The sequence below is a fragment of the Echiichthys vipera genome, assembly GCF_963691815.1.
Source record: "Echiichthys vipera genome assembly, chromosome: 8".
NCBI lineage: Eukaryota > Metazoa > Chordata > Actinopteri > Perciformes > Trachinidae > Echiichthys > Echiichthys vipera.
The window spans coordinates 30603085-30630710 of NC_139833.1; the positions used below are offsets into that span (position 1 = coordinate 30603085).

Genomic DNA, 27626 nt, shown 5'->3' on the forward strand with positions numbered 1-27626 from the left:
CGCACTGTATACTCACACACCTGCATGCTGGAGCATTGGCAGCAACTACTGTGAAACTGCCTTGGTCTATGCTGTTTTTGTGCGTGTGTTGACAGATGAAACTTCTTGCTCGGATTAAACTAACCTGAGGGTTTGGAGAAATTAATTTAGTTTGCTACATTGGGCACACACACTTCCATTATCAAGTTTGTGTAGTTTCAGTTTGTTCTCAGAACCTGCTTCTTTACATTAATTTATCTGTCGGAGTAAAAGCATACTAAGAGAGAATTGAGGTATGTTCCGCTCAAAGCCGGGGTCAGCTGTGACATGATGTCGCTGTATCACCATGGTAACTGATGCTTTCAAACAAACCTGGTCGGGAGGAGGTTTTCAGCTTAGACTTAGAGTTTAGACCTAGACTTTCTTGTTAAATCGGCTACTTAAAGCCTAGCGCAGCTTCCTAGACTCCCATGATTTCCCCCTGGGATTATTAAAGTATTTCTGATTCTGATTCTGATCCCTTTACGTGTAGGAGAGATACAGGTTCTCATCAGAGGGTATTCTCTATTTGATCGTCCTTGTTGGACCTTATGAGGGCAATGTTACACAAAGAGGCTGTGCACTTAGTGTTGTGCAGTGTGTCCATTTCACTGCGATTCTGTGCGACAGGTACATATTATCATGCAGTTGGTGATGCCGAAAATCTGAACAAAAATACGGTATGATGTGCTATCCGCAAGGTTGTAGCAGCGCTCAATAGGTCTGTGATGTTTCCGAGCTCCGACTCTGTGAGACAGTGGTAGAGTGGAGGCAGCGCATCGGTCTGGTAATTCTGGGTGCTGGGTTCGTCTTTCATGTGATGTGCATTTATGTGTAGTTTTAAAATAATCCATTTCTTTTCAAATATGGAAAACATATTCACTAAAGGTTATGGAATTATGGACAGTGTGGTTTATTACACCTTTGCATTTGTAACATTCTACAGTCTTCTAAACCATATATACGATTCCCCAAACTCATAGGTGCAATTAACTGTACTCATGTCCCCATCAGTGTACATTTAGAGAACATAAGGTGGACTTTGTGAATAGAAAATCAACTCATAGCATTAATGTGCAGGTAAAGTATTACCAAGGCTAGATCATGTGGGAAGTGAAATTACATATTACATTACCGGTGGTCTACTAAAACTTTGTAATGGTGCTTCATAATGGTCACAACATCTAGATGAGGGTAAAAAAGACAAGATGGAAAAACAGGCGGGAGTTGAACCCCAGCCACTGGCGCTCGAGTCCGACAGTAATCCACTACATCACTGGCACTACATCTTGATAGTAAATACATAAGCTATACATAGGGTGAATTTAAAGTGAATTCCCTGAAAATATAGTATAAAGCAGGTCGGACGTGGGTTGGATGTTGCTATTGCATTTTTAAATCATTATCACTCTATTGGGATTAATGGCGATCAATTATTTTCAGACAATATGCAGAATTTTTTCACTTACGAATTTACACGATCTACTATTTTTTTTGCCAGCCTTAGTATGTGCAACTGTGTTGCCCCTTGCTGTTATCATACTCTTGAACTGCTGGTTAATGGACTGGTAAATGGACTTGTTCTTATATAGTGCTTTCCTAGTCTTCTGACTACTCAAGACGCTTTCACACTACTTGCCACATTCAATTGTTTGGGGTGGAGTAGTCCCTGCATGTGATGTTATACACCCTTTTTTACGAGAAAGCGCATTGAAACTAAAGCAGAAACCCTCTCTTGACAAATTAACTCTTTAGTGAGCGTTGTGGTACCGTTTAACTTTGATTGCGAGTTTCGTATTTGTCAATCCGGGTTATCCAAAGAAACTCTGGGCATGTTCATTGCGCTCCGTTGTACACCCCACTGGTTTATTTCCTGTTACAGTGTATGTGAATGACATCAGCTGACAGTGAGTTACCAAGGACCAAGGCTGTTGCCTAGTAATGAAAATTCCATTGAAACGGTCTGTAGGAGTAAAAGCCGACCTCCAGACACTAACCCTGACTTTTCCTATCACTATTTAAAGTACAGTAAAATCATCTGCTTATCTTTGCATTATAGTTAATTATGACTTGCTTCCCCTCCAGGAATGGATGTTGATATGGAAAGCCAGGGGACTAGCCAGTACTCCAGCCCAGACCTCTACATGCAGTCTGGAAGTCCCGAAGATGGAGACCAGGGTTGGGTGTCCTGGGCTTGGTCCTTTGTCCCAGCCATCGTAGGCACAGAGGAGGAATATGAGGAAGGCCTCTACCAGCAGACAGAGACAGGAGGCATCCCCACCAACCCACAACAACACACACCCAAAGACCCTATTGTTTCCATTGGCTTCTACTGCACCAAAGCTTCTGTTACCTTCAAGGTAAATCAGCTGTTTAAGAAAAACATGCTTGAACATTGTTTGGCATCTCTCCATAGTGTAAATCTGTGTATCCCGTAGCAAAGCAGCGGAGATCCTCCAAAATTCCCGGGTGACGCGAAACGTGTCATTTGATTGATTTGAGCAGATTGTGCTGTTTTGCAGCATCCAGTGGATCTTGGTGTGGACCTCCGAAGCTCGGAGCTCCATGCGCTGTGGCCACATAGGAAAACCAAACATCGTTCATCTGCACACATTGCACCCATTGCCGTGACACACAGTTGGATTTAAATCAGCAAAATATATCTTTAATAATACAGACATTTTATACACTTTTTTCCCCCTCGCTACCATAATTGTTTATTGATCTTTGTTGTGGTGATTTTCAGTTTGAGTCCTGATCTTCAGGAAGTTACAATCCTCTGTGTGTGGTATAGGGGAAGGTAGTGTAACGGCTAACCGGCGTCTCGGGTCGCATTAATGTTTTAAACATTATACGTGGTATGATGACTATTCAGAAATAGAACCGAAACCGTAATCCTGCCTGCTCACTCAGAATAGTTGGAATTCATCTGTGTTTCCCCTCAGGTTCAGGCACTTTAGATCACATTACTGGTGTGTGTGTGTGTGTGTGTGTGTGTGTGTGTGTGTGTGTGTGTGTGTGTGTGTGTGTGTGTGTGTGTGTGTGTGTGTGTGTGTGTGTGTGTGTGTGTGTGTGTGTGTGTGTGTGTGTGTGTGTGTGTGTGTGTGTGTGTGTGTGTGTGTGTGTGTGTGTGTGTGTGTGTGTGTGTGTGTGTGTGTACGTGTGTGTACGAGAAGGGGAGGTATGTCTCAGGCCAAACAGATCATGGTGCTTTTCTAATAATGTTTAAATTGTTCCTGTATTGTTTGAGTTCTTTTAATCAATTAATTGCCTCTCGTCTTGAGTAATTGCAGACAGCTGAAAGGATGGTTTTTTAAATGTCTTACAGGGAAGTATTTAGTTTGAGGAAATTTCGTGTGTTTGAACAGCCACTATTCCAATAGCCCAATATTCGCATCCAATTTTATAAAAGTTCCAAGATGCCTCATAAAGAATCTTCTGATTTGTATTGGACTCACTCCCAAAGCATTTAAATGGGCCACAATATGACAAAGGGAAGTTAGCATGGATGGTAGTAGCAGCAGTAGCTCTGTGTTTTACTGGCTGTATTAAGCATTTGTGTTGGTGCTCACTGCTCCAATACTCTGTTCTCTGCATGCTTTGTTGTTTCAGGCCTAGCTGCAGTCAGAAATGTCCCACCATTTTAGCTTGGACAGGGCAATTCTTTAGTCAGATCATTTAACAACCTTGCTCACCACTGCTCCCAGGGACCTGCGGGTTGGGGTGGAGTAATCCCTGCATGTGATTAAACCATCAGAATTGAAAGAGGGGAAAGGAGTGAGGGTGAAAGTCTGCTCCATCAGTAGGGATAATAATGCACAGCTGCTCCTTGCTCTGCACCTGCTTCCTGTGTTAAAAGTTGAATGGGTTAGGTTATGCTCTACACCCACATTTTTTAGACTGGCCAACCTCAAAAGCATCACAGGTCTGTAGCCCTCTTAATTCAGCCAACTAGTTTTGACCCTTCTCTTCCGCCACACTACCGCCACAAACAGAATTAATGCTCTATTGAACAATCCCTCTTATTTTATCAATTTACCTGAACATGCAACAGACAATCACTTGCACATTATACACACAGTGTACCCCCTGGTATCACGAGTGCTGTAGTCATGTTCGGATTGTCATCCCCAATAAAGCCAGAGTGGGCCTCCCCTGGAATAAGAGAGGAGCGGCTGTCATGTGGTTTGATGAATGTCTTTGGACTGCTTCCAAACTTGGAAGAGAAAACGAACAAAAAGTCTAATCTGAGAAAATGTCATCTGTCCTTGTTTGGATGTTATTGTTTCTGGTTTTTAGCATTATTTTCAGGGGCCTCGTTGCCCTTCACTTCCAGAGACTTGTATAGCTTTTGTTTACTTTTCAAATCACGTATCTGTTTCACCAGCGGATTGCGGGTACACACGCACACATACAATGAGACATATGCTTTCCAGTTTTTAGTGTTGTAGTTCTTTGTGACATCCATATTATTACTTAACAGTTATTCCATTACTTATTCTGTCAAACAAAACTTAACTTTCCCTGGTCGTCTACCAATATTTTGAAGTGGTAAAATCTCTATACGCAACCCCTTTTCATTTCAATACAGCAGTTTTAAGACTTGTTTCGTCAGGTTAGATCTGATTTGATCTACTTTTGGATGTCACAAAACCTTAACTGTAACACAAAATAAAACTTTAGTTTTAGTATAGTTTTCACGGTCTATTGCTTTGATGTATTTTGTGACACATGTTAAAGCATCTCACTTGTAGAAGTTGAGTAGTATTTATTTCACAGATTGAATCTAAATTGTGAAAATGTAATGTTTCTCTTATTCTACTCTGGTCAACTCAATATAGCTTTAATTGCTAAATCTTCATTTTTTCCTTTATTTGAGTACATTTTTGACCTCTCTTAAGATTATGAAAAGGTTTCTGTCTGTTGTCTCAGCTGACAGAGACTCAGTCAGAGAGCAGCTACTACAGTCCCCAGAAGGTCAAGTCGAGAGAGGTCCTATGCCTGGAGCAAGAGGGAATCACTATTGAGGTAAGATGCTACAGCTGAATCCTTACCCTGTCGCCTAAATCAGTCTTTCCCAAGTTGAGTTGTTGAATATGTTGAGGTACTATGTTGAGTATTTTGCTGTCTTTTATTTGTTTATTTACTTTATTTTTTTAAGATAAACTTTATTGAAAGCAAATTTGTCTTGAACACATAGTGCTTCATCGCTGTACAACATGGAATACAATAGACATAGAAAGAACAATACATTAATCACAGACACATCAGTGGCATTGACATCACTGCGAAATAAATAAGGAACACTAAATAGGTTGATGCATAAAAGCACAGAAGTGCATATAAAGGTTTAAAAGACTCAGCAGTTGATAAAATGAATAAAAGCAGTACACATGACCAGGTTATAAAAACAAGGAGTAACAATAAAGGATAAACAAGCTCATGAAAAAATGTGCAAAAAGTAAGACCTCCTCCCTGCCCCTATACAAAAGGCTAAGTTTATTGAGTAAGGGGATAGAAGTGGAGTGTATTGTCTACATTCCATATAATAAATGTAGTCATTATCATTATTACATGTATTGTTATTGAGACAAATGTGAAAATGTTTCCTGATTTTTGGTCATTGTCCATCTCTGGACTGTACCCAATAATAATTCTAAGGAACATTATTATTGTAACAACATCAAGCCTTAACCATTTATATTAACTTTAATTAGGCAACTATTTTCTGTTGATGTGTGCCTCTACCAATTGTACCCATCTGCAACCTTGTTACCCATCATGGCCATACCATTGGACAGACCAGTAAAGATCCCTGTCCTCCCTTTTGATCCTCCATTATTATTAGTGTCTGCTTATTCACTGTTGGACAGAGCTTCCTCCATAAGTACATTTATAAAGCCTCTCCAGGTCACTAATCCATGGCCTGTTGTTAACACAGTGGAATCTCTGAGTCGGGCCCAAGTCTGATCATTTCCGCATTTCCCCCAGGCTTAGAAAATATTTTAAAAACTTTTTCTCTGATTACCTGGTTGGAGGAGGAAAGGAGTTCTGCTCCTAAGCTTTCTACCAGATGTGAGAATTCTGAGAGATTTCCAATTCCAATTTCTTTAATTTATGTTTTTGCTGGAAAAGAGAGAGAGCAGCCTGAGAGCGTTGAAAGGCAAAGGGATGGCTAGTAGAAAAGGGAAAACTAGGCCTTGTAATTATTGTGTGGTGAGACATTAAGTTTTATTGGATTGCTCTCTGTTTTGTTGTCTGCTGGGTAAAGCAAAGGCACGGTGAGTGAGAGACAACCACACCTTACTGGTTACAGGGACTGCTGGACTGCTACCACACTCTCACACATGCACACATTACTCCAATGGAAGTTGTCTGACCTCTGCTCTTTTTATCACAATGAAATGAGCCCACAACCTCAACACCACCACAAACCAACTTAACCTCATTCTGGTCATGGTGGAGATGTTTTTGTCCACAATAAATTGAGTCTCAAACTGTCAGTAATTTTAAATTGTAAATTTTATGTGTTATTGCGATGTATAAAGGTAATTCAGTGAAATGAATTTCTGTGAATTATTGTACTTTATTGTTTTTATTGAGCTTCTGTTGATTGATTTAAGGAATTTTACATCCTGGGTGTTCTCTTTGGGAAGGAAAGGATTCTGAAGCTAGCACTGTCCGCTTCTGCTCAGTTTGAACCTATTTAGTATATAATACTAATATATTAATTTATTAACATTCATTTTACTGAATATTTTTTTACTGGTCATTAAATTACTTGTCCTTCACTGGAGAGAGAAATGAGCTCCAGAATTTGTCCAGTTTCCACATTGTTCTTCATGTAGAGGTGAATAAATCTGTGTATAAAATCTGGTTAAAATCTCTTCCTCCTGTTTTTATTCCAGGTGCTGATGATGGGGGAGCCCTTCTTCGATTGTCAGATTGGCTTTGTGGGTTGCCGAGCTCTCTGCCTGAAAGGCATCATGGGAGTACGGGATTTTGAGGAAAACATGAACCGATGTGAAGAGGTAAAGACAGCCTAAAAACCTCTAGGAAAAATGAAAAAGTGGAAAAATTGAGTGCGAAGGATAAAGAAAGCGAACTAAAAAAAAACAGAACAGAGATCACTTTCAACTAAACCATGTCTCTGCAGCCTCTATTGCTCCCAAGAGCCTTCAGAAGGAGGTAGAGATGTGGTCTGGTTTGTTTATGGAAGAGTGAGACCCAGCTGCCTTTTTGTAATTCACCATAATGTTCTGTGTTTGCCACATACATCACTGTGTCAGCAGCACTCTCACCATCCACTCGTGTGCAGTGCAATACTTTTGGGCCCAAAAACAAAAAATGTATTTCATCAACTATGTGTTAACTGTGTTTTTCATGGTTATTTTTCAAAGGTTTTTTTAAAATAGTGTGTTCAGCTATGGCATAGTTGCCTGTGGGCCAATGGAAGCCCTTAGAAACATTTTGTGCAGCCCCCTAATGTGACATGAAATGCATGCAATATATTTTAATCATCAATTTCAGTGATCCATCCATTTCATTCCTTTCACTTTTAATAGCCTATAGCCTACATTTAATACACTACTCGTCTGTCAGGTTAGCAATGACAACTTATAGAAAGCTATTTGGTTGCAGGGCAACTAGTGGCACATCACAAGTGTCACAGGAAATACGTTCTATAGTCAATGCTAGTGGTGTTAGCTAAAGTTAGATATTTTGGTAGCAGTGTGTGAAAATGTGTGCATCTCTTCTGTGTGGCCCTCAAAACTCTGAGAACCTCCAAGAGGTCCTATAGTATATTGCATATTTGTTTGTGTTTGTTTATGTAGCACAGACTGCTTTGCATTTTTGTGGCTGATCGGAAATCATCTTAAAGTCCGGTTTAAAATCCTCCCATGGCCTTTTTCGACACTTGTATACGTCAAATGAGCCATCTAGACACGGAGACATTCCAGGGAGTCGCTAACAGCCAGTCGTCGTTAACAATGATTAGCTTGGGACAATACATTGAAGGCATTACAACAGCTTTTTTAGCCACTAATACTGCTCAAAATAACACCAGACCTCTCTAGTAGCATGAGAAGAGTCCCTACACATAAAACAAAGCACCAACAACGTAGTTGGTGAACCTGAAATTTATTAAAAGAGTGTTTTGAAAGACTTACCAACTGGTCTCTATACCAGCTCCTCTCATATTAAGGTCCATTCAAGTCGATAACCAAATGCAATCCAAAAGGAAGGAGCCCATTAATGATTTATTTAGGAATTGGTCACCTCCTCCAATTTACTCATGGACATGGAAAAAGTTTCCAGTACGGTATGCATGGTTTTTACTGGCCAGAATTTGGCCGGCAGGGGAGCAAAAAAATTTGTGAATGCGTGTGCACGAGAGCAGAAACGTGCACGCTCGTCAAGAAACCTGTGCAGCCACTGAAAACTGAACTAACGTTATATGCACAAAACCACATCCACCTGGCCTTTCTCACTCTGTCACCCACAGCCCAAGAACCAACACAGTTCCCTACAAAATATTACTCACTGTTTACATTATTAGTGTAGCGTCCCTCAGTGATCAGACGGTGAGACTTTATCCAGTTTGTTGCAGCTTTATTTCTGACTGAACATGGGCTACTGTGAGCCGTAGCTGATGCCAAAGCAGAAGAACCTTAAAACCCTCTTTACCCACTAGCTCCTAGCTTATTACCGTACCACAACTCCCTCTATTTCCATGGCCACCCCCCTTCTTCTCTCAACCAACTACAGGTTTACATCTCAAAAACAACACATAACTTCACTGACCTGTGGGACATCTCAGTGATTCACTCAAACAGTGACACTCACATTTTAACATAACATCACTACAGTCCGTTACATTATTATTATTTTCATCCTTATTATTTGTGAGTAGTAAGTGTGCTAGGGCTGACGTCAAAACCCGAAGTTTAGCATTGTGCTGATTCACATAATCCAAGATGGATTATGTCAGAAAATAAGATCTGTGACTCAAGTTTATAATACTTTTACGTTTTGTTCAGTCAATCTCCACACACTGGCAGGGCCGCTGGAAGTCATTTTGAACAGGGGGTGCTATGAAAAAAATGTTGGTTTGTTTTTTTTGGGGGGATAAAAAACTATGAGCCCATTTAAAAAACTTTTTAAAAAAGAAATAGATTGAGATTCTCTACTTTATTGTCATATACACTTCAGTGCACACAGCCACGATCTGTAACACACAGATGTCATCAGTTCTCAGATGAATATGTGCTATCAATTAAACTTCACAATAACGCTATAGCAATGCAATAGATTTGGTCGGCGGCATGAACCTGAGTCACTCAAAAATCCTTTTACGCACATTACAAGGAAATAATATCTGACTATTTAAGCACGTTATTGAACAGTTCTCCACATCCATTATGCAAAGAACACACGCACAAAATAACACTCTCCAGCTCCATCCCCACCACCTTGCAAAAATACTATAGTGTGACGTTAAACTGCATGAGTAGATGGTAGTATAGGACGAAAGTGTGCGGTGGCACCATGCACTTACTTTGAGCTACAGGCAGGACACCATGGTAACAGGTGGACAAATGTCGAGGTCGATCTGGGGTCGTGGAGATAAAGTCTCTCATGAAGGGACGATGAACTGAATAATCAGTTTTTCTGTCTCTGAAAACATGGCTCTTGTTTGTTGCTGGAGCTTTGTCAAACATGATGCTACATCTTGGACTGTGACACACTTAGGCCCTCTGTCTTTTGTGAGATCTGCAGCTGGAGTTCCAAGTACCGAACCCGTGCCACAGAATGTGAGAATGTTTTCTTACGACAACGCAGTGCAGGAAATCTGAAACTGGATGTTGGCTGAAAGGACTCTTCTAATCCAATCAAGCTAGGCCGGGTTGTGGCTGCTTACTATTGTCGTGGTTGCGGTACTAGTGTTCTTCTGCACTGTTTCAGTGCCATATTTCCTCCTCTTCTGTCATTAGACTGTAAATTTACTAGTCTGCTGCTGCCATGGATGTTTGCTGACAGAACGAACGCGCGGCACAGACAATTTCAGCGAGGAGGTGTTTTGCTGGAATTAATCATCAATGGGCTTCCTTTTGGATTGACTTTAGTAATCGACTTGAATGGACTTCACTACGAGAAGAGCTGGGCCAATTGGTCTTTCAAAACGCTCTTAATAAACTCTGGGTTCACTAACTACATTGTTGGTGCTTCGCTTAATGTGTAAGGACTCTTATCATGCTACTGCAGAGGTTTGCTGTTATTTGGAGCAGTATTAGTGGTTAAAAAAAGCCGTTTTAATGCCTTCACCATGCTGCCCAGAGCTAATCGGTGTTAGCCAAGTCCGGGTGTTAGCCAAGTCCGGCTGTCAGCGGCTGTTAGTGACACTCCTGGATATCTCTGTTAATAGTTTATACACGAAAAAAACTGTCTCAATGGCTTATTTGATGTATGCAAGTGTCGAAAAAGACCATGGGATGATTTTTACGCCGGAATTACACTTTAAATATTCCTTTCATTCTCTGTGCATCCTCTCCTCATTTCCCTCTTTTCTCTTCTCTCTGTCTCTGCAGGATGCAGTGTTCTTTAGCTGTGGGGACAGCTTAAGCAGTAAAGGAATGACTTACCTAACCAACTCTCTCTTTGACTACCGCAGTCCAGAGAACAACGGAGTCAGGGCTGAGTTCATCCTGGATGCTGCTAATCACAAGGTCACAAAGAAAATTACATCCATCCCCAATACTACTGTACCAAAGAATAAGGTTTCCAAACTTCTTTGGGAAAATATTTATTTTTGGTGGTTTAAAAAAGGCTGACTTTGCTTTGATGGAAAACTAAAATGCAGTAGCAGACCAAGTATTTCAGATTGAGGTCCTCAGAGCAGCCATGCAGCTGCATAATTAGTAGCATGCCTGCAGTGTATCTAACCAACATTACAAGTTGTTTGTGAGCTATACTGTATATTGTCCTCACTAAACTCTAGAGAACACATTTACAAAAAGCAAAGACATTTTATTTTCAGAAATATAACGGGTTCACTAACTTATGCTGCACACCTGACCTGCTCCGGAGCGGGTTATGTTCCATATAACAGATCAGCCCGTATAAAGCAGCAATCAATCAACAAATCAATTCTCTTGGAAAATGACATCACTATTCAAAGAAGAACCTAAGAATATGAGAGACGGGGGCAGAGATATATGCATATGAAAGATTTGGTTGTCATCAGAGGAGGAACTGTGACTCTGTGCCGCAGACTGTATTATTTCATTGTGTTTTCGTATTCAGATATTAGCCTACAATACAGACTGCTTGAAGAACTAATATTGTAATAATATAACAAATAATATTGTATAATAGATAATAATAATAATAAAAGTATGTAAGTATATAGTATTTATAAGTATAGATAAATACCAACCAGGATTTGCAGCTGAAAGATTGGGGCTAAAATTGTTATACAAGCCATGGATAAAATCCCTCGTTATACATCTAAGCAACACATTAATTTGATGGAATACACAAATGTAATAATAGTCAGATAGGGGAGGGATATTATTACAGAAACTTAACTCTTAAACTTGCAGATAAATAGTCTTATTTACTGTGATTAAAATGTTCTCATCTGAAACATGCTTGTTTTTGCCCACAATAAGTAAGTGCACTGTTATAAGAAAACTGTAAAGCCGATTCATAGTTTTCTTGTTTTATGTGTGCTATAAAGATTAAGCATAATACTGTAGATATTCATGCTAAGCCATGAAAGCAATTTACATTTGTAAAGTGATGATTGACTTCTCAATTTAGAGTGCAACCAATACACGGTCCTATTTACATATTACGCATTCACGCAGTCAGGGATTTTTTTTCAATAGTGTTTTGTATTTCCTGCATTTAGTAGTTGTGACTGCTGCTTTTCGCTTGGTTTATGTCTTTACCTAGATTTTTTCTGTCAGTCACCCAGCTTCTTGCTGCAGTAGAGGAATGTTCACGCTATCTAAGCAGTAGTGTTAAAGCCATTATTCCTGATAACTCTCATCTCCCTTCATCAGCCATCTCGGCTCTAGTGTTGACTCTGCTCAGAAATGTTCATGACCCTCAGTGAAGCAATTGTTTGGCCATCCATCCTTCCATTTATTCATACTTGAAAGTCTAAGAGTCAAAGGTTTTCGTGTTAATTCATTAGCAGTTTTGAAACCAGCCAATGGCTTTGATCCAAAAGCATGCCATAGCCATTAGAGGTCCCCTAATAAATATTACTCATTAACTTGTCTGACTGATAAGGCTCTATTGAAATCTCTGTTTAGACAACTAGTGAGTAAGTCTGGGGTGGGGGTGTTAAATGTGTGTGCAAGAGGGGCCTCTTTCATTCTCTCTCTGTTTCTTGCTTGCTCACTCATTCTCTGTGTTTACCATGGGTTTGATGTGCAGCAGAAATATAACTTTCAAATGGACAGGGTCAATAGCTCTTAACCTGAAGGCTAATAAATGATGACGAGTTATGGTTAAAACAATACACTTTGCTTCTTGTAGACAAAAATTGTGGGGGATAAAATCACAATTATTTTACCAATTCGTTTTTTATTAGATTATAATAATTGAATAAATAATAAAGAACCTGGGGTGGCACAGTGCTTCAGTGGTGACACAGTAGTGTCACCTGGGTTCAAACCTGGCCTGGCCAGCTGGGGGTTTTCTTCGTGGAGTTTGTATGTTATTCCTGTGTCAGTCACACTTTGAGTATGTTTGTCTATATGTGTTAGCTCTCTCTCTCTCTCTCTCTCTCTCTCTCTCTCTCTCTCTATATATATATATATATATATATATATATATATATATGTGTGTGTGTGTGTTACTTTAGTGCAGGGTAACTGATTTATTGGGTTATTTCAAAATGTGCTCACATTGCTGACAGGTGCATTCTACATCACATTTATGCTTTTAGCAGATAACATTTCACAATATCATATTGAAGCTATCAGCCATAATTCAAGTTGATGACTGAATGACTTCCCTATGCACAACGAGTAATAATATATAGTTAATTGTCATCTATCTTTCTAAATATACGCTCTAAAAAGTTGATTAAAAAAGTTTGTCTGTTATAATTTAATCCCAGATTAGAGACATGTTTCATTCTGCCTGCCATGATGAAAGTATTTCCTTTCATTTCAAATATTTAGAAATAGTTTCAAATATTAGTGATATTGTTGGCCAATAAAAAAAACCCCACTCAATTACTCTTTTATTTATCTCGGATTTGACCCCCTTTGCAGTATCCACGGTGACCCCAGTCATTGCCAGTCTTAAATGCTATCAGCTTGTTTGCTCCCTTACTGCTATGTTTACCTAACTCTACTTTTGTTTGACAGGAGACCTATACGGAGATAGCGGGCATGCTGCGCTTTGGTGCTTTCTACATGGATTATCTCTACACAATGGAGAACAACAGCAGCAAAGGTATTGTCTAATTCATTCCTCCTCACAGAGCTTGTTTGCTCACCTCTTCTTTCTTTTTCTTTATATCTGTCACGTTCTCCGTTCGCCTTGTTCTCTCTTACTTCCTATCTATCTTGTACTCTGTCTTTCTATCTCTTTCTCTGTCTCTTCTCTCCACTGCTCTCTGTCAAACAAGCCCCCTGGAGACTTGAAGAAAGAACTTGTCTTGTTTGAGTCACAGCCACCTGGTCCTTGACCCTTTCTGTCCTCGCTCTCACCCCAAACTTACCTGGAGGGCAACTGTCAGAAGTGTTTAGTCTGCACTGACACGTATTTGAGTTTCTTTCTCCCCACTGCTTGTTGAAACACTGTTTCCCCCTGTCTTTTTACCTGTAAGCTCTTGTGAAAGTGAATAGGCTCCTCTTGGCTAATTAGGTGTCACTCTTCCTGGCAGAAGCCTTAAGACTTGAGATTTCTCATTCCTCTGCAGCCCTCAAGAATGTTTATTCAAGGCTGAAAGATGTGAAGTTCCCATTAAGAGATTAAGTATTCTCCCTTCAATTTGAAATGTTATATTTGGCCCACAAATGTCTCTGTGCTTTGGTGTGTGATTGTTGAGCACTTTATCTCAGTGCTGCTGGGAAGCTGTACAGTATGTGACACCTGACTGACATTCACAAGTTCTGGCAAAAGTATATTAAGATAGCTTCATTGTCCATGTGTCACTGAATGCTATGCAAATATGGTGTTGGGGATCATGCTTCACGGAGTGGAAACAACCAGTGTCTAGTCACATTTTCACTTCTAATTGGGACACCTCTAGTAACTTGAATGGGGTCATCCACTAATCAGAAGATCGGTGGTTTGATCCCCGACTTCTACAGTCCACATGTTGAAGTCTCTTTGGACAAGATACTGTACCTATGTTCATGTCTATGATTAGATTAGATCCTGATGAGCAGGTGGCTCACTGCCATCAGTGTATGAATGTGTGTGAAAGCTTGAATTGCAAGTAGGTTAACAGTGCTTTGAGTAGTGAAAGGCACTAGAGGAACTAGAAAGGCACTATATAAGTACAAGTCAATTTACCATTTGAATTTAGTGTTATAAATTCCCCAAAACATGTGGCAGTCATATCTCACTTGATACCATGTAGCTTTTCTGATTTTTAGGGAAATTTGAAATTGTAAATTATGTTTGTCAGGTCCTCAAACCAATGATCTGTTGATCTTTATGGATCAAGACTTAATAATCTAACAATGACGTAGCGTCAGTGCTGAAAAAAAATGTTTCAATCAAAGCTTGAATCGAATTATGACTTTAAAATGGAAAGCCTAACCCCTGAAACGCCTAACAGTTACAGCGATGATTCATTTCATGGACTGAAAGTTCTTTGAAGTGCACAGTTGCCTTTTTTTTAATAGTATAATGAACAAAGATCTGGTTGAACCAATTCAATGACTTGAACAGATCATTTGATGTAGTAAGAGTCTAGTGTCACCTATGTTGTTTTACTTGCTTCCCTCTTTCATTTTACTTCTCTCTTCCTCTACCTCTTTGTGACTAGGCTATTGTTTCCTCCTGCTGTCAGCTACAGATAATAATCTAAATTAAAAAAAACACTGATACTGTCATCCTGAGCTGTCAAAGTCATTTCTGACAGCTCAGGATAAGTGTCAATCTCCTTTCCTGCGGGACGGCTGTGGTTACCCTTGCCAATTGGAATGCTTCTCTTCTGTCAGTGTTTCTCCTCTACTTAGACGCGGACCAGATCCAGTGTCAACCAAACAAATTAGTTTCCATTGCCATGGGACTAACATAAACTCTGAGTCAACCGAAATAATAACCGACCCAGGTCACACTCACCATTGACTTCACATTAGAGTAATGTTGCAGATAAAAAAAAATTTTTATCTTGGGAAATGGAGACACTTTAAAATATTCTAAATCCCAGCTAATTTCAGCCTCCTCACCACTCCACTGCCCGTTCCAACTGCCGCCATATGGTTGATATTAGACCTAATCTACTGCAGCCAAATCTCACTGAAGAAGAGAACGGGAAGTAGCATTGCCTTTTATAAATCCCCACAATTCAGTGGGAGTTTCATACCATCCTCCAACTTTTTCAGCTAAAAAGTTAAATTTACACTATATACTCTGAGCTGTAAGAATGTAGTGGTGGAATGTAATGGGAATAAAGAAAGTTGTCCCTTTGTTCCCTTCCTCCCTCGCTGCCATGCATCCACCCCCTTCTCTTATTTTTAATTTCTCCATTTTTATTGCCGGGGAGCTGAGTCTTTTAAGTGGACCTCTGGAACAGGGGCCTACGATGAATGAAGGGACAGCTGTGTGAGAGAATTGGACATTTGGAATATTCATCATTCCAGTGGGTCACGGCTATGTGAGCTGATAGCCTACCATACACCACTGCCACTGCAGATGAGGAGATTTTATAATTGTACATAATTAAGATATGGGGAAAATGTTGCCGCCTTAACTATTTGTCTAAAAGAATCACACAACTCTGCACATTTAATACAGAAGGTGACATGTCTATTGTATTGAAAAATGTGTTTACTGACTGACTGTCAGAAGATTTTATAATAGCACACAGTATACAGTACAGTATATTTCACTACTTCCTCTTGCAATACATCATCATTAAACTGCCAATTATTATTATTACAATTATTATTAGTAGTAATAATAATAATTGTAAGTATTCTGGAAATGTAGTAATTTATATTATATTTAATTTATACAGAAAAGCTTTTAGTGAGGCATAGTTTAAGCCTTCCTTTAAAAAGATTAACCCCACTGAAAAATGAAACCATACACTAAACTTAGGTAATTGAAGGGAAAAGTATTAAAAAATATTCTTCAACCACTTCGATGACACTGTAGAGATGATGGGGGACTGTTTAGAGATGGAAACTCCTGGCTATTTTACATACATTACATTTACATTTGTGCGTGCATGTGTGCGTGTAAGACTCTTTACACTTGTTATACATTGAGTCATCTCAGTTGTCAAATTCTATGAAACTGACACCATGATTCCTGCATTTGACTTTTCAACTAGGCTTTTAATTGATTTATTTTAGGCAGTGCTAATCAGAGCACTTTTTATCCTTTTTTACTGTTTTACTTTTTTAATCTCTGTGTTTTAGCCTTCATGCTTTTATTTATTTTTATGGCCTCTCATGTCTTATGCTCTTATGCTTTTATTTTCTAGTTCATGTTTTTAGCCTCTATGCTTTTATGCTTTTATGTTTTAGTTCCTCGTGTTTTTAGCCTCTATATTTTAAACTTTACTGTTTTAGGCAACAGTTTTTAATCTCCAGTGTTTCCTCAGGGGGCCTGCCAGTTTGGGAGTTGTCTCTGATCTTGGCCGCGGGGGCTGCTGTCCCGTGGACAGTTCCGGCCCGGGCGACTAGAGGGCTCTGCACCTTGGTGCCGAGGCTCCTGTCTGCCCGGGTTGGGGTGGTCTCTGTGGCGGTGCTCCCTGTGACCTTGGACTGGGACCTCTCCCAGTGTGGTTGGCCCCCCAAAGGTAGCTTCCTCTAGACTCCTCTGTACCTCAGGTCTCGCTGCCCGGCCATGTCTCTGTAGTGACAGCTAGTGTTTGTGTAGGTGTGTGAATGAACGTATATATATTTGTGTATGTCTCTGTGCATGATTGTGGGAGGGTTGGGTTCTTTTAACTTTCTTCTCCTGATTTTATTTGATTTCTCTTTTTCTGTACATCTCTGTGAGGCACTTTGCGATACTTTTCTGTATGAAAAGCGCTGTATGAATAAAGGTTGATTTGATTTGATTTGATTTACCCTTTTTAGGGCTATTTTTTCTTCAGTTACACAGATATCATGATATATCATAGAAAATGATCTTACAATGTATTGAGTATTGCAGAATAGCTGTATTCTGATAGTGTGATAGTGAGTTATGATATCCACCCGTAACACATACTATATACCATATACTGTATATAAGTACTGTATGTTATGCTTGTCTTTTTCTGTTTGTAGGCTCTCAGGACTTCTCTGTGGTTAGTATGGAGGAGGTGGTGCCCACCATTCAAGAGACATCCATCAAGAAGCTGGTGGTGGGGCCTCTGGACATCAGGCTGCATAGCAGCGCTGTTCACCGCATCCTCAAGATGGTCACCTGTGCCATGGACCACGAGTACGAACCTTACTGCAAACCACAGCAAGGTCAGACATCTCATGCTCCATCTGTTTTAGTTTACCAGCTAACAACTAATAGCTGACTGTACTGCCTGCACTCAGAACCGACTCTTCTCTTCTTTTTGACTTTGTTCTGTTCTCTTCTATTTTATTCTATTGTAGTCTAGTCTATTCTGTTCTGCCAATGATGTCAAAAACGGCAACAGTTTGCACTTTACAGTATCCTCATCACATCGTTATTTCCTTGCACAACCCATCTTTCAACACACAGCTGTACATGAAAGTAGTGACCTTTTGGACCACATGAGGGAGGATAAGCCAAACACCTTTGTTAGTGATCGTCCCTGCACAGCTATTGATGAGCTCATCCCTGGGATGTTGTGAAAGAACATGGAATGTGTGTCTGTGTGTAATATCTGTAGCAATAACTCTCATTTTTGCGAAACGATAACATCCGTAGGTTTCGGCTGTTTCAGCATCTGCAATAGATAATAGATGATGGGGTAATTACTACAAAGCTTTTGACTAAAGCTGGGTAGGTCAGTGTGTTCCTTCCTGTTTCTATACGTGTCTGTGCTCTCTCTGGCATTTTCTGGAGGCGGGTCACTATAGCTAGACCCCCATGGGGGATTGAGAAATTGAGTAGATAAAAGAGGAAGCATTTTTCACCAAGGTAGCTATTACAGAGGGAGTGATAAAATAACACATGCCTTGTGTTTTTTCCTAAATCTCCTCTCCTCTCCTCTCCTCTCCTCTCCTCTCCTCTCCTCTCCTCTCCTCTCCTCTCCTCTCCTCCTGTTCTCCTCTCCTCGTGTTCTCCTCTCCTCGTGTTCTCCTCTCCTCGTGTTCTCCTCTCCTCGTGTTCGCCTCTCCTTATGTTCTCCTCTCCACGTGTTCTCCTCTCCTCGTGTTCTCCTCTCCTCATGTTCTCCTCTCCTCGTGTTCTCCTCTCCTTATGTTCTCCTCTCCTTATGTTCTCCTCTCCTCATGGTCTCCTCTCCTTATGTTCTCCTCTCCTCATGTTCTCCTCTCCTCATGTTCTCCTCTCCTCATGTTCTCCTCTCCTCATGTTCTCCTATCCTCATGTTCTCCTCTCCTCATGTTCTCCTCTCCTCATGTTCTCCTCTCCTCATGTTCTCCTCTCCTCTGCTTCCTGCGGGTAGTGTTTGTGTGCTTGCCAAAGGTCAGGATGTCAAAGGCATGACTATTTTTCTACTCATCCTGTCGTCTTCTTCTTTGCACCTCCCCATACACTTCTTGCCAAGAGCTCAGCAGAGCTGGAAATGCAGGCCAAATTGGCTGGCGTCTGTGTTTTATAAGATCTTACCCTGTTTGAAGCAGGAGGTTTCCATCTTGCAAATGACTTACAGTGTGAATTTTATCTTTTATATATTGCATAAGAACAATAGAAGGAAGAAGAGTTTTAGAGCTGGGTCTGTTTGTGCCACAGTAAACTATAGGGCGTGACAGTAATAGTTGGTGTGCCATTGTGTGTATGTGGGTAAGCACACTTCTTCTTTACCAGCCACGGCAGCAAGGCTGGTATTGTTTTCACCTTCAGAGTTTGTGTGTGTTTTGTCATGGCAAAATGTTGTCCTGGAGATACCTACTGCAGTGGGAACAACCCTAGAGTAGTTGAGATCAAAATAAAGTTCAAATATGGGTGTAGTCCAAGCAAGTAAGAGGGTAGAAAGTAGGGAAGGGGCCATTGTCCCACAACTTAACAACCTTGGCCCGTTTGGGCGTTGCAACTGGTGTGATCCCATCAGAAAATGGTCCTTAGTTTGGTCGTGTTTTGGCCCTTTCTGAGTGCTTTAGTGTTTTAGTGTGTGTAATCATGCATTTGTGTATCATATGAGCTGCATGTCTTTTGTAATTTGAATGTTGACTGTGGATATTGACTTAAGCCTTGGCATATGATTAGATCGGACATGGCAGTGCCAGATGAACCTGATGCAGGCTGTGGCAGTAGGCCAAAGAGCAAAACAGCTCTGGGATCAGGTTCTGAGCCCACCTTGGAGCTGGGAATGTAGCCCAACAGAACCTTTACTGAACTGAAACAAGCCCATGTCCTGGGACCAGAGCCAAGGCTGTTCAGTAACAAAGCACTCAGGTTTTGGTCCACCTCAGGCCTTGGACATAGTTTAGTGGTTCAGTGCTCTGGTCACTCCTCACTTTGGTGAGCACTGACCTTGCTAGCCTCTATTTATTGTTGTCTTGGTTCACTTCATTTTCTGCCTTTCCGGATGTTTCTGGTTATTGATTGAATGAGTGGTTTTATGAGATAGTTCAAAAACAAAGCTACTGGGAAACAGCCACTGTAATGAATATTGCTTGGAGATGCCAGTACTTTTTTAGTGCATGTTTATTTTATTTAGTGTATGAGGTGCTGGTTTTTGTTGGAAACTCCTTTTTTATTGTTTTAATGCTGCAGGCGTGGAGGAGAGGCACCTACTCAAGGAAATTGGTGTGCTTTACAACTAACCCCTTTCTCTGTAAAAAAAATATTTAGTCCTCAAATCCAAATGTCGTTGGCCTTTTCCACTCCCTCTCTTTATTTCAAGTAATGCACCACAAGCTGCATTCTCGTGGTTAAATTCACTTGTGTAAAACAAAAGAAAACCAGTTGTTTTTGTAATAAAACGTTTCATCTTACACTGCACCCTCTTCCTATATCTGTTCCAAAGCTAACATGTTTCTTTCTGTTGTGTGATTGTCACTGTAGAAATGGTTGAAGAGAGCCAAGGTCCAGCTACTCCGGAAGAAATATCGAACTTAGAGGAATTCATCCCAACCAGAATCACATGTCTCACTATGCTCCAAGTGTCAGTGACTGTCTCCATGGCAGAGTTCAACCTCCTTCACACACTAATGCCTGTCATCATGGGATGCAAGGTAGTGCACTCAGACCTACATTCTTCTAAATTACACCCTTATATCCTTATCGTCTTTGAAAACCTCCTTTTGAAGGGTCGTGAATAAATCATGGATGATTGCATTACTTAAATTTATGGTGTGAAAATCGAGTATACAAACCATAATGGAGAGAGAATATGACCACAAGATGGTCAGACACTTGGCGACTGTGACAAAAGTCTGAAACTGCAATGCACACCCATTGTGCAGTATGCACTGCAACTTCAAACATGGAACATTCTATACACTTAACCGAACACAAGAAATCCATAGGTAGGTTTGATTTTGACAAACATTGATTGCAAAGATACTTGTGGATGAGAGCAAATGGTATTACAGTAGGTGCTTACTGCACATTCAAACAGGCAAGTATTTTGTGTAAAGGTTTAAATGTCTTATGAATATTTCTCAACATGGGATAACAACATTCTGCAGTCTTGTGAAGGGGAATATCTTGTAATGTATTAAGTCAAACATCAAATCCAGCCATTTTACCAACCGTTATGAAATTGCACAGTATTTAAGTAACAAATTTAGATTTAATCAATTTTGAGAACTCGTCAATGAGAGTTGACCTTAAGATCAAATCAAATCAAACTTTATTTATAGAGCACATTTTTGACGACCAACGGTTGACCAAAGTGCTGTACAGTTCAGTAAATAATACAATACAATACAATACAATTAGAATTAAAAAAACACACATAAAATACAGTAGACAGGTTTTATGCTCAGCCTGAATTAAAAGCCATGTAGAACAGTTGGGTCTTCAATAAGGCCTAAAAACCTGGGCTTGCTATTCCAGAGCCTAGGGACAGCCGCCACAAAGGCTCGGTCCCCTCTGGTTTTCAGTGTGGTCCTGGGGACTTAAAGCAGTATTTGATTTGCTGACCTCAGCGCTCTGGCTGGACTCTGACAGTGTAAAAGTTTAGTTAAGTACAGCGGTGCCAGTTCATTTAGAGATTTAAACAACAAATAACAAAAGTTTAAAACCAATCCTGTAGCGGACAGTGCAGTGAGGCCAAGACTGGTGTAATGTGGTCACGCTTTCTTTTACCAGTCATGAGACGAGCGGCTGCGTTTTGCACGAGCTGCAGGCGACGAAGCAACGGCTGGTCGACCCCAACATACAGAGAGTAACAGTAATCCAGCCGTGAAGAAATAAAGGCATGGATCACTCTCTCTAGATCTTTGGGAGGAAGATAGGCTTTAATCTCGGCTAAGAGTCGAAGCTGGAAGAAACTCGTTTTGGCGTCAGAACTAACCTACCTGTCAAATTTTTAAGCACTATCTAGTGTTATACCAAGGTTCTTGACATGAGTGCAGGAGTTAGGCGTATGTGGGCCCAGAAAACCAGCAGAAAAATCATGAACATTTACAAAGATACGATATAAGAGAGTATAAGAGATATACAAAGGAGACTGATGTGCGATAAGTATTCGCCCTTTGATTCGCTTTCTCCCCTTTTTTGTCTTCAATCTTCCAGACTGCACCGGAGCCAGTGAACGTGCCAGTGTTTCAGCCAGTGCATCCTCTGCCTTCTGTGCAGTTCCATTTGGAAAGAGTGAATGTCGAACACTCAGTGCCCATGTATGCTCAGGAGCTGGTCAGCACTGTCAGCAGTCTCAACCAGCCTTCTGACAACCTGCTACATCACTGCTATGCACACCTCTACCTTAAGGTGAGCACAACAATATCACATATGTCCTTTCTGTAGATAGAAAATTGGACATATGGCAAACAACACAATTGGTGCATTTAATAATAATTTGTTCTGTCAAAAGAGTTGTTTCTAGGTTAGCGCTGTATCTTACATCTGCAAGTGACTTTTCCAAAAAGGTCAGTCTGATCCACTGCTAATTACAGTTGGACATCTAGATTGTAATTAACCCTACACATATCGGGCTAGTTTTGCATTAGCTGATTTGGTTCTCTTTTGTCTAAGACTGTTAATACTGACAGAAATAAGATTATTGTAGAGTTGATAAAAAAGTCAGTCATACTCTTATGGTAAACTAATTTTACTCCTGTAAAGTTCCTTTTTTTCTGTCCTTTGTCATTTTTCATTAGCACACATATTTTATTGATTTTAAACATGTCTCTTCATCCATCATCTTTCAAGTTGGCACAAAATTCATGCAATTTAGCCCAAAGTCAGTAGGTCAAACGCATGACCACAGTGTGGCCACTTACTTACTCTGTTACTGAGTTGATTGTAAAGTCTTGAGTTTGACGCTCAAAATATATAGTTCATTGATAATTACAGTTAAAGTTACAAACAACAAATCTGGGCCTATTGGAAGACTTTTTGGATTTGTCAGAGAATGTGTGTAAAATTACTGGGCAACATCACCCATGATTTTATTAGATTGCCTAATACGATTAAGCCAATTTCATAAGCATTTATTTAGTATGTAGAGTTTGTTATATTAAAAGATTGTAGCCGTTACTAAGGACTATTATTGGACAACTTAGAAAAATCTGAACAATCTTCTATGGGAATAGCTCTTTATACATTCTACTCATACCATTTGTTGTTTGTTGTTACACTTTTTACTTAACATTTCATTTATTATATATGTTTAATGTGTAATATAGTACCTCTCAACAGTGTACGTGATCAGAGCAAAGCATTTACAAATTTGAATTGATTTTCTTCTGACTATGGCTTAATGTTTTTCATACCTAGCTGTTACATGAATAATTTACATACACACGAGTAGTTATTCATTAAATATAGGTAAAGGAAAAGTCATATCAAATGGCTATAGTATTAGCAATAAAGAAGTTTCCCACTTTACTTTTCAAATTGACATATAAATAAACCAGGATAAATGAACCAGATCTGTAATTACAGTTTACTTAAATATAGAACTATGGAGAATTTAACAAATCCATCTAATCAACCTTTTAGGAAGGCTGGATAACAGATCTGGAGTAATCTGGGGTGGCCCAGTCAGGCCTGGTGTGGCCTGGGTGTGTTTTTTTTAAGGCAGGATGTTTGCCGGACATCATGCTGGTAGTCCTTATCACAGGGTCACTGCAGGGTTAACAGTCAACTGGTCAGTGGCCAAGGATCCTTCTGACCAATCAGCCAATCAGCATCTGTATCTGCCAAGGTACTCATTCCGCCTCTGGATATTGGCAGCGGGATCATGACAGGGTGGAGGTCATTCTGGCCGCAATTCACCCATTTCAGGAAGTGATTTGAAGCGGGTATAAACTAAGGCTTATCTTAATCTGTGTTTTATTGACACTGACTGACAAAGCTTAGGTGTCTGTCTTGAGGGTAGCAGTTAGCCATTGTCTCACTTTTCCATGGTTATAGGCAATAACTCAAAGTCAGCCTTGCTCAACAAGGAGGCTGCAGATGTAAATAGATGGGGCATAATTGAAAACCTATTTAATAATGAGTTGCTTAGGGCTGCTGAAATAGGAACAGAATTTGAAATCTGGTCTCCCAGAGGAAGATGTAGTGAATCTGTCTTGGCCATATGGCCCCAAGCTTGCATTACAAAGAGGGATTTTTATTATGTCTACATCTGTATCAGCCAATCATACAATTCAACTTGAATAATAATAGTTCATCCACAGGCCAGTTGTCCTATTATAAATGTATTATCATTGTAGTTGGGTCCAAAGTTTTGTCTGTCTCTTCTGAGCCATCTGTACAGCAAAGTGGTTTGGTAGACCTTCACTTGCAGGAATTGAATGAATGCTGCCCTGCGCATATACAGCAGCTGCAAGTGGGACAGCTGGGCCAAGCCATCATCCACTGCCTCAAATATTCAATGGGACTTCATCCACCATGTTCACTATTAACAGTATGTAAACATTGCTGTTACTTTACATTATGCTGGCTACCAGGAGGTTAGATAATGAGAATATGGTTATGAGACACGTTGTCACTTAAAGACTAAAAATCTCTGACACTGGATTCTTTATTGCCATTCCCACTCTGTTACTTTATGTATGTACACTTGTTTTGAGAAAACCTGTTATTCTAGAAACTTCAGTTCAGTCTGTACATGTTTGTTGGTGTGCTCTTGTACTGCGCAAACTAGCAACCAACTTTTTAGACACACACAGTGTTCAAGATTCAGCAGTGTGTTTCCTTATTAAATCACATTACTTCGGTCACTTCTGACATGTAGTCAACTAAAAAATATTACAGGAAGAAAAAAAGTCTATAGTGGTCTAATTTACATAAAATATGCATTTTTTTAGGGTTCAACATAAGACTATATATATATTTTTCAAATTTCTTTTATTGATTTTGGTAGACAGGTAAAAAAAGAAGTACAACAGTTGTATAGTGCACCAATGCGTCTGTCTTAAAAGGGAAAAAGAAAAAGAAAAAAACCCAACATAAATCCCACGATCCCTCTCAACAACCCGTATCAGACTTACAATAACCAACTAAGTAATTAAATAACATATAACATAAGTACAAATTAAGGTACAATGAAACAAAATAGAGTAAAATCTATAGCTAATAGGAAAAATAATTAAAGAAGAATTCAAGGAAAAACAAAAAGAAGGGGGGGGGGGGTCTCTCCTTCCAAGTTTTAGGTAGAGTCTTCAGTCATCAGGAGTAACAGTGAGACTATTACTAATAAGAGCCAGCAGTGGGTCCCAGGTTTTGTGGAATGCTGTCAAAGATCCCCTCTGTGAAAACCTTAACTTCTTCGGGGCCTGTAAGAACCAGGGCCAGTAAGAACCAGGGCCAGTATGAACCAGGGCGACAGGTCTGCTGAAAACAGTTATGGTGAAAGTAGTTCAGTGATGATTGAGATCAGAGAACAACAATGCCGGCTCTGTCCTTCTGTGCTTCTATGTTGGAGTTTCAGAAGCTCTGTGAACTCAATGAGAACTGACATGTTTTTCTTCCCTCTGTGGGTCCAGTCAATAGTTGTGTTTCCATTAGCCCTATAGGGTGGCCACTCGGAAAGTTTCAGGGCACGCCCTCTCAAATCGCGGTGTTTCCATTAGAAAAAAAGGTCCCAGAGGGATTTAGGAGACTCCGGAGGTGACGTATCACTCTGAATGGGTTTAGATCGCCCGTGATCAGCTGATCAGTGATACAATGGTGTGTTCTTCCTCAAGAGAAATAACAGAATAGTTGTAGTTTGATTCAAGGCGGCCCATATGATTCAAAAGAAAAGCACTCCACCTTAAAGATTCGAGGCGCTGAAAAAGTGTTCGTTGACAGACAGGTCGTCACCACGCTGCAGTATGGTGTGTGTGTGTGTGTGTGTGTGTGTGTGTGTGTGTGTGTGTGTGTGTGTGTGTGTGTGTGTGTGTGTGTGTGTGTGTGTGTGTGTGTGTGTGTGTGTGTGTGTGTGTGTGTGTGTGTGTGTGTGTGTGTGTAAATGGGAGAGAGAGAGAGCATACAGCAAAAGACCACAGATAAGAATCCTCACGGCCGCAAGCCTGTGCAAAATATTGCATGCACAGATCATTTTCTGCGCTGCGTTCTACTAAACCACTGGATAAAAGTGTTTATTTTGCTGTGTTGTTGTGGCATCTGTACTACCACATGTCACATCCTGCTGAGAGCTACATCCAATCGACTTGTACTTTTGATCTGAATATATTACCATTGTAATTTTGATATTATATATATATATATATATATATATGGCTGCACGGTGGTGTTGCATGTTCTCCCCGTGTCTGCGTGGGTTTCCTCCGGTTAATTGATGACTCTACAAAATTGCCCTTAGGTGTGAATGGTTGTCTGTCTCTGTTCGTCTCTATGTGCCCTGCGATAGACTGGCGTCCTGTCCAGGGTGTACCCCGCCTCACGCCCGATGTCAGCTGGGATCGGCTCCAGCCCCCCCGCGACCCCGACCCCGGGATAAGCGGCTGAAGATGAATGAATGAATATATATATATATATTAGGGGTGCAACGGTTCACAAAATCCACTGTTCTGTTCTTAACACGGTTTTGGCGTTGCGGTTTTCCGTTCGGTTGTTTTTTTCAATTTCTTTTAGATTGTAAAAACACCATGTATTAGATCTGTAGCCTAATAATAAAAAAAAAACATTATAATCAGATATTTTTAAGGACATGGTGTATTTTGCAATCATGCAAAAAGTGAAATAATAAGGCAGCTTGTTAAGGGATTACTGTAACAATCTTAAATGAAAGTAAAGTGAGATTTTGAAACAGTAGGAGACACATTGCTACATTTACGCATTTATATATTTAGTTGGCAAAAAGTTAAACAATTGTTTGTCTTCTAGGTAAGAATATAAACACTTTTACATTATCAAATCTTAAAAAAAAATATAAAGGTTTTCTTACACTAAAATACGCACAAACAGCAATCACTGAACTGACTTAAATAGGCTACATCAGGGCTATTCAATTAACTTGAGGGGCTGTAAAAATATGAGCATCGCATTAATGGGAACCATCACCATATCGTGGTGGAGAGGTTTGTGTGTTCCTGTGAACCTGAGGGCTCTGTTTACTGGAGCCTAGTGCTCCTGGTAGGGTCTCCCATGGAAAAGTGGTCTCAGTCGAGGGGCCAGACTAAGAATGGTTCAAAAAGACTCAATGGACAAACAAAGAAGAGGAAGAGAGAACCTGCCCGGAGGCAGCCCGGGGCCCCATGTAGCCAGGTCCAGACGGAGGGCTCGCCGGCGAGCGCCTGGTGGCCGGGTTTGCCACAGAGCCTGGCCGGGCACAGCCCGAAAAAGTGACGTGGCACCTCCCTCCTCCCATCCTGTTGGCCCACCACTCGCAGGAGGAACCTCTTGGGTCAGGTGCGCTGCTGCACGGGTGGCAGTGAAGGAGAGGGGCCTCGACGGACCAGACACGGGCAGCAGAAGCTGGCTCTGGGGACGTGGAATGTCACCTCTCTGTCGGGGAAGGAGCCGGAGCTTGTGCGGGAGGTGGAGCACTACCAGTTAGATCTGGTGGGGCTTACCTCCACACACAGTCTCGGTTCTGGAACCGTACTCCTGGATAGGGGTTGAACCCTATTCTTCTCTGGAATTGGCCAGGGTATGAGGTGCCGGGCGGGTGTTGGAGGTCACCC

At 40.6% G+C, this 27626-nt stretch overlaps 1 protein-coding gene across 3 annotated transcripts in view; it reads left to right on the top strand.

The window, feature by feature from the left end:
- The window catches only part of vps13b (vacuolar protein sorting 13 homolog B), a 387717-nt gene that overhangs the window by 39327 nt on the left and 320764 nt on the right, over positions 1–27626 (top strand). For all 3 annotated transcript variants that reach the window (XM_083918688.1, XM_083918687.1, XM_083918689.1), the window contains exons 8-15: positions 2104–2378; positions 4951–5046; positions 6927–7049; positions 10608–10745; positions 13407–13494; positions 17502–17687; positions 20386–20555; positions 22063–22257. In XM_083918688.1, the coding sequence (XP_083774814.1) occupies positions 2104–2378; positions 4951–5046; positions 6927–7049; positions 10608–10745; positions 13407–13494; positions 17502–17687; positions 20386–20555; positions 22063–22257 (1271 nt within the window). The remainder of the gene's footprint in view (positions 1–2103; positions 2379–4950; positions 5047–6926; positions 7050–10607; positions 10746–13406; positions 13495–17501; positions 17688–20385; positions 20556–22062; positions 22258–27626) is intronic.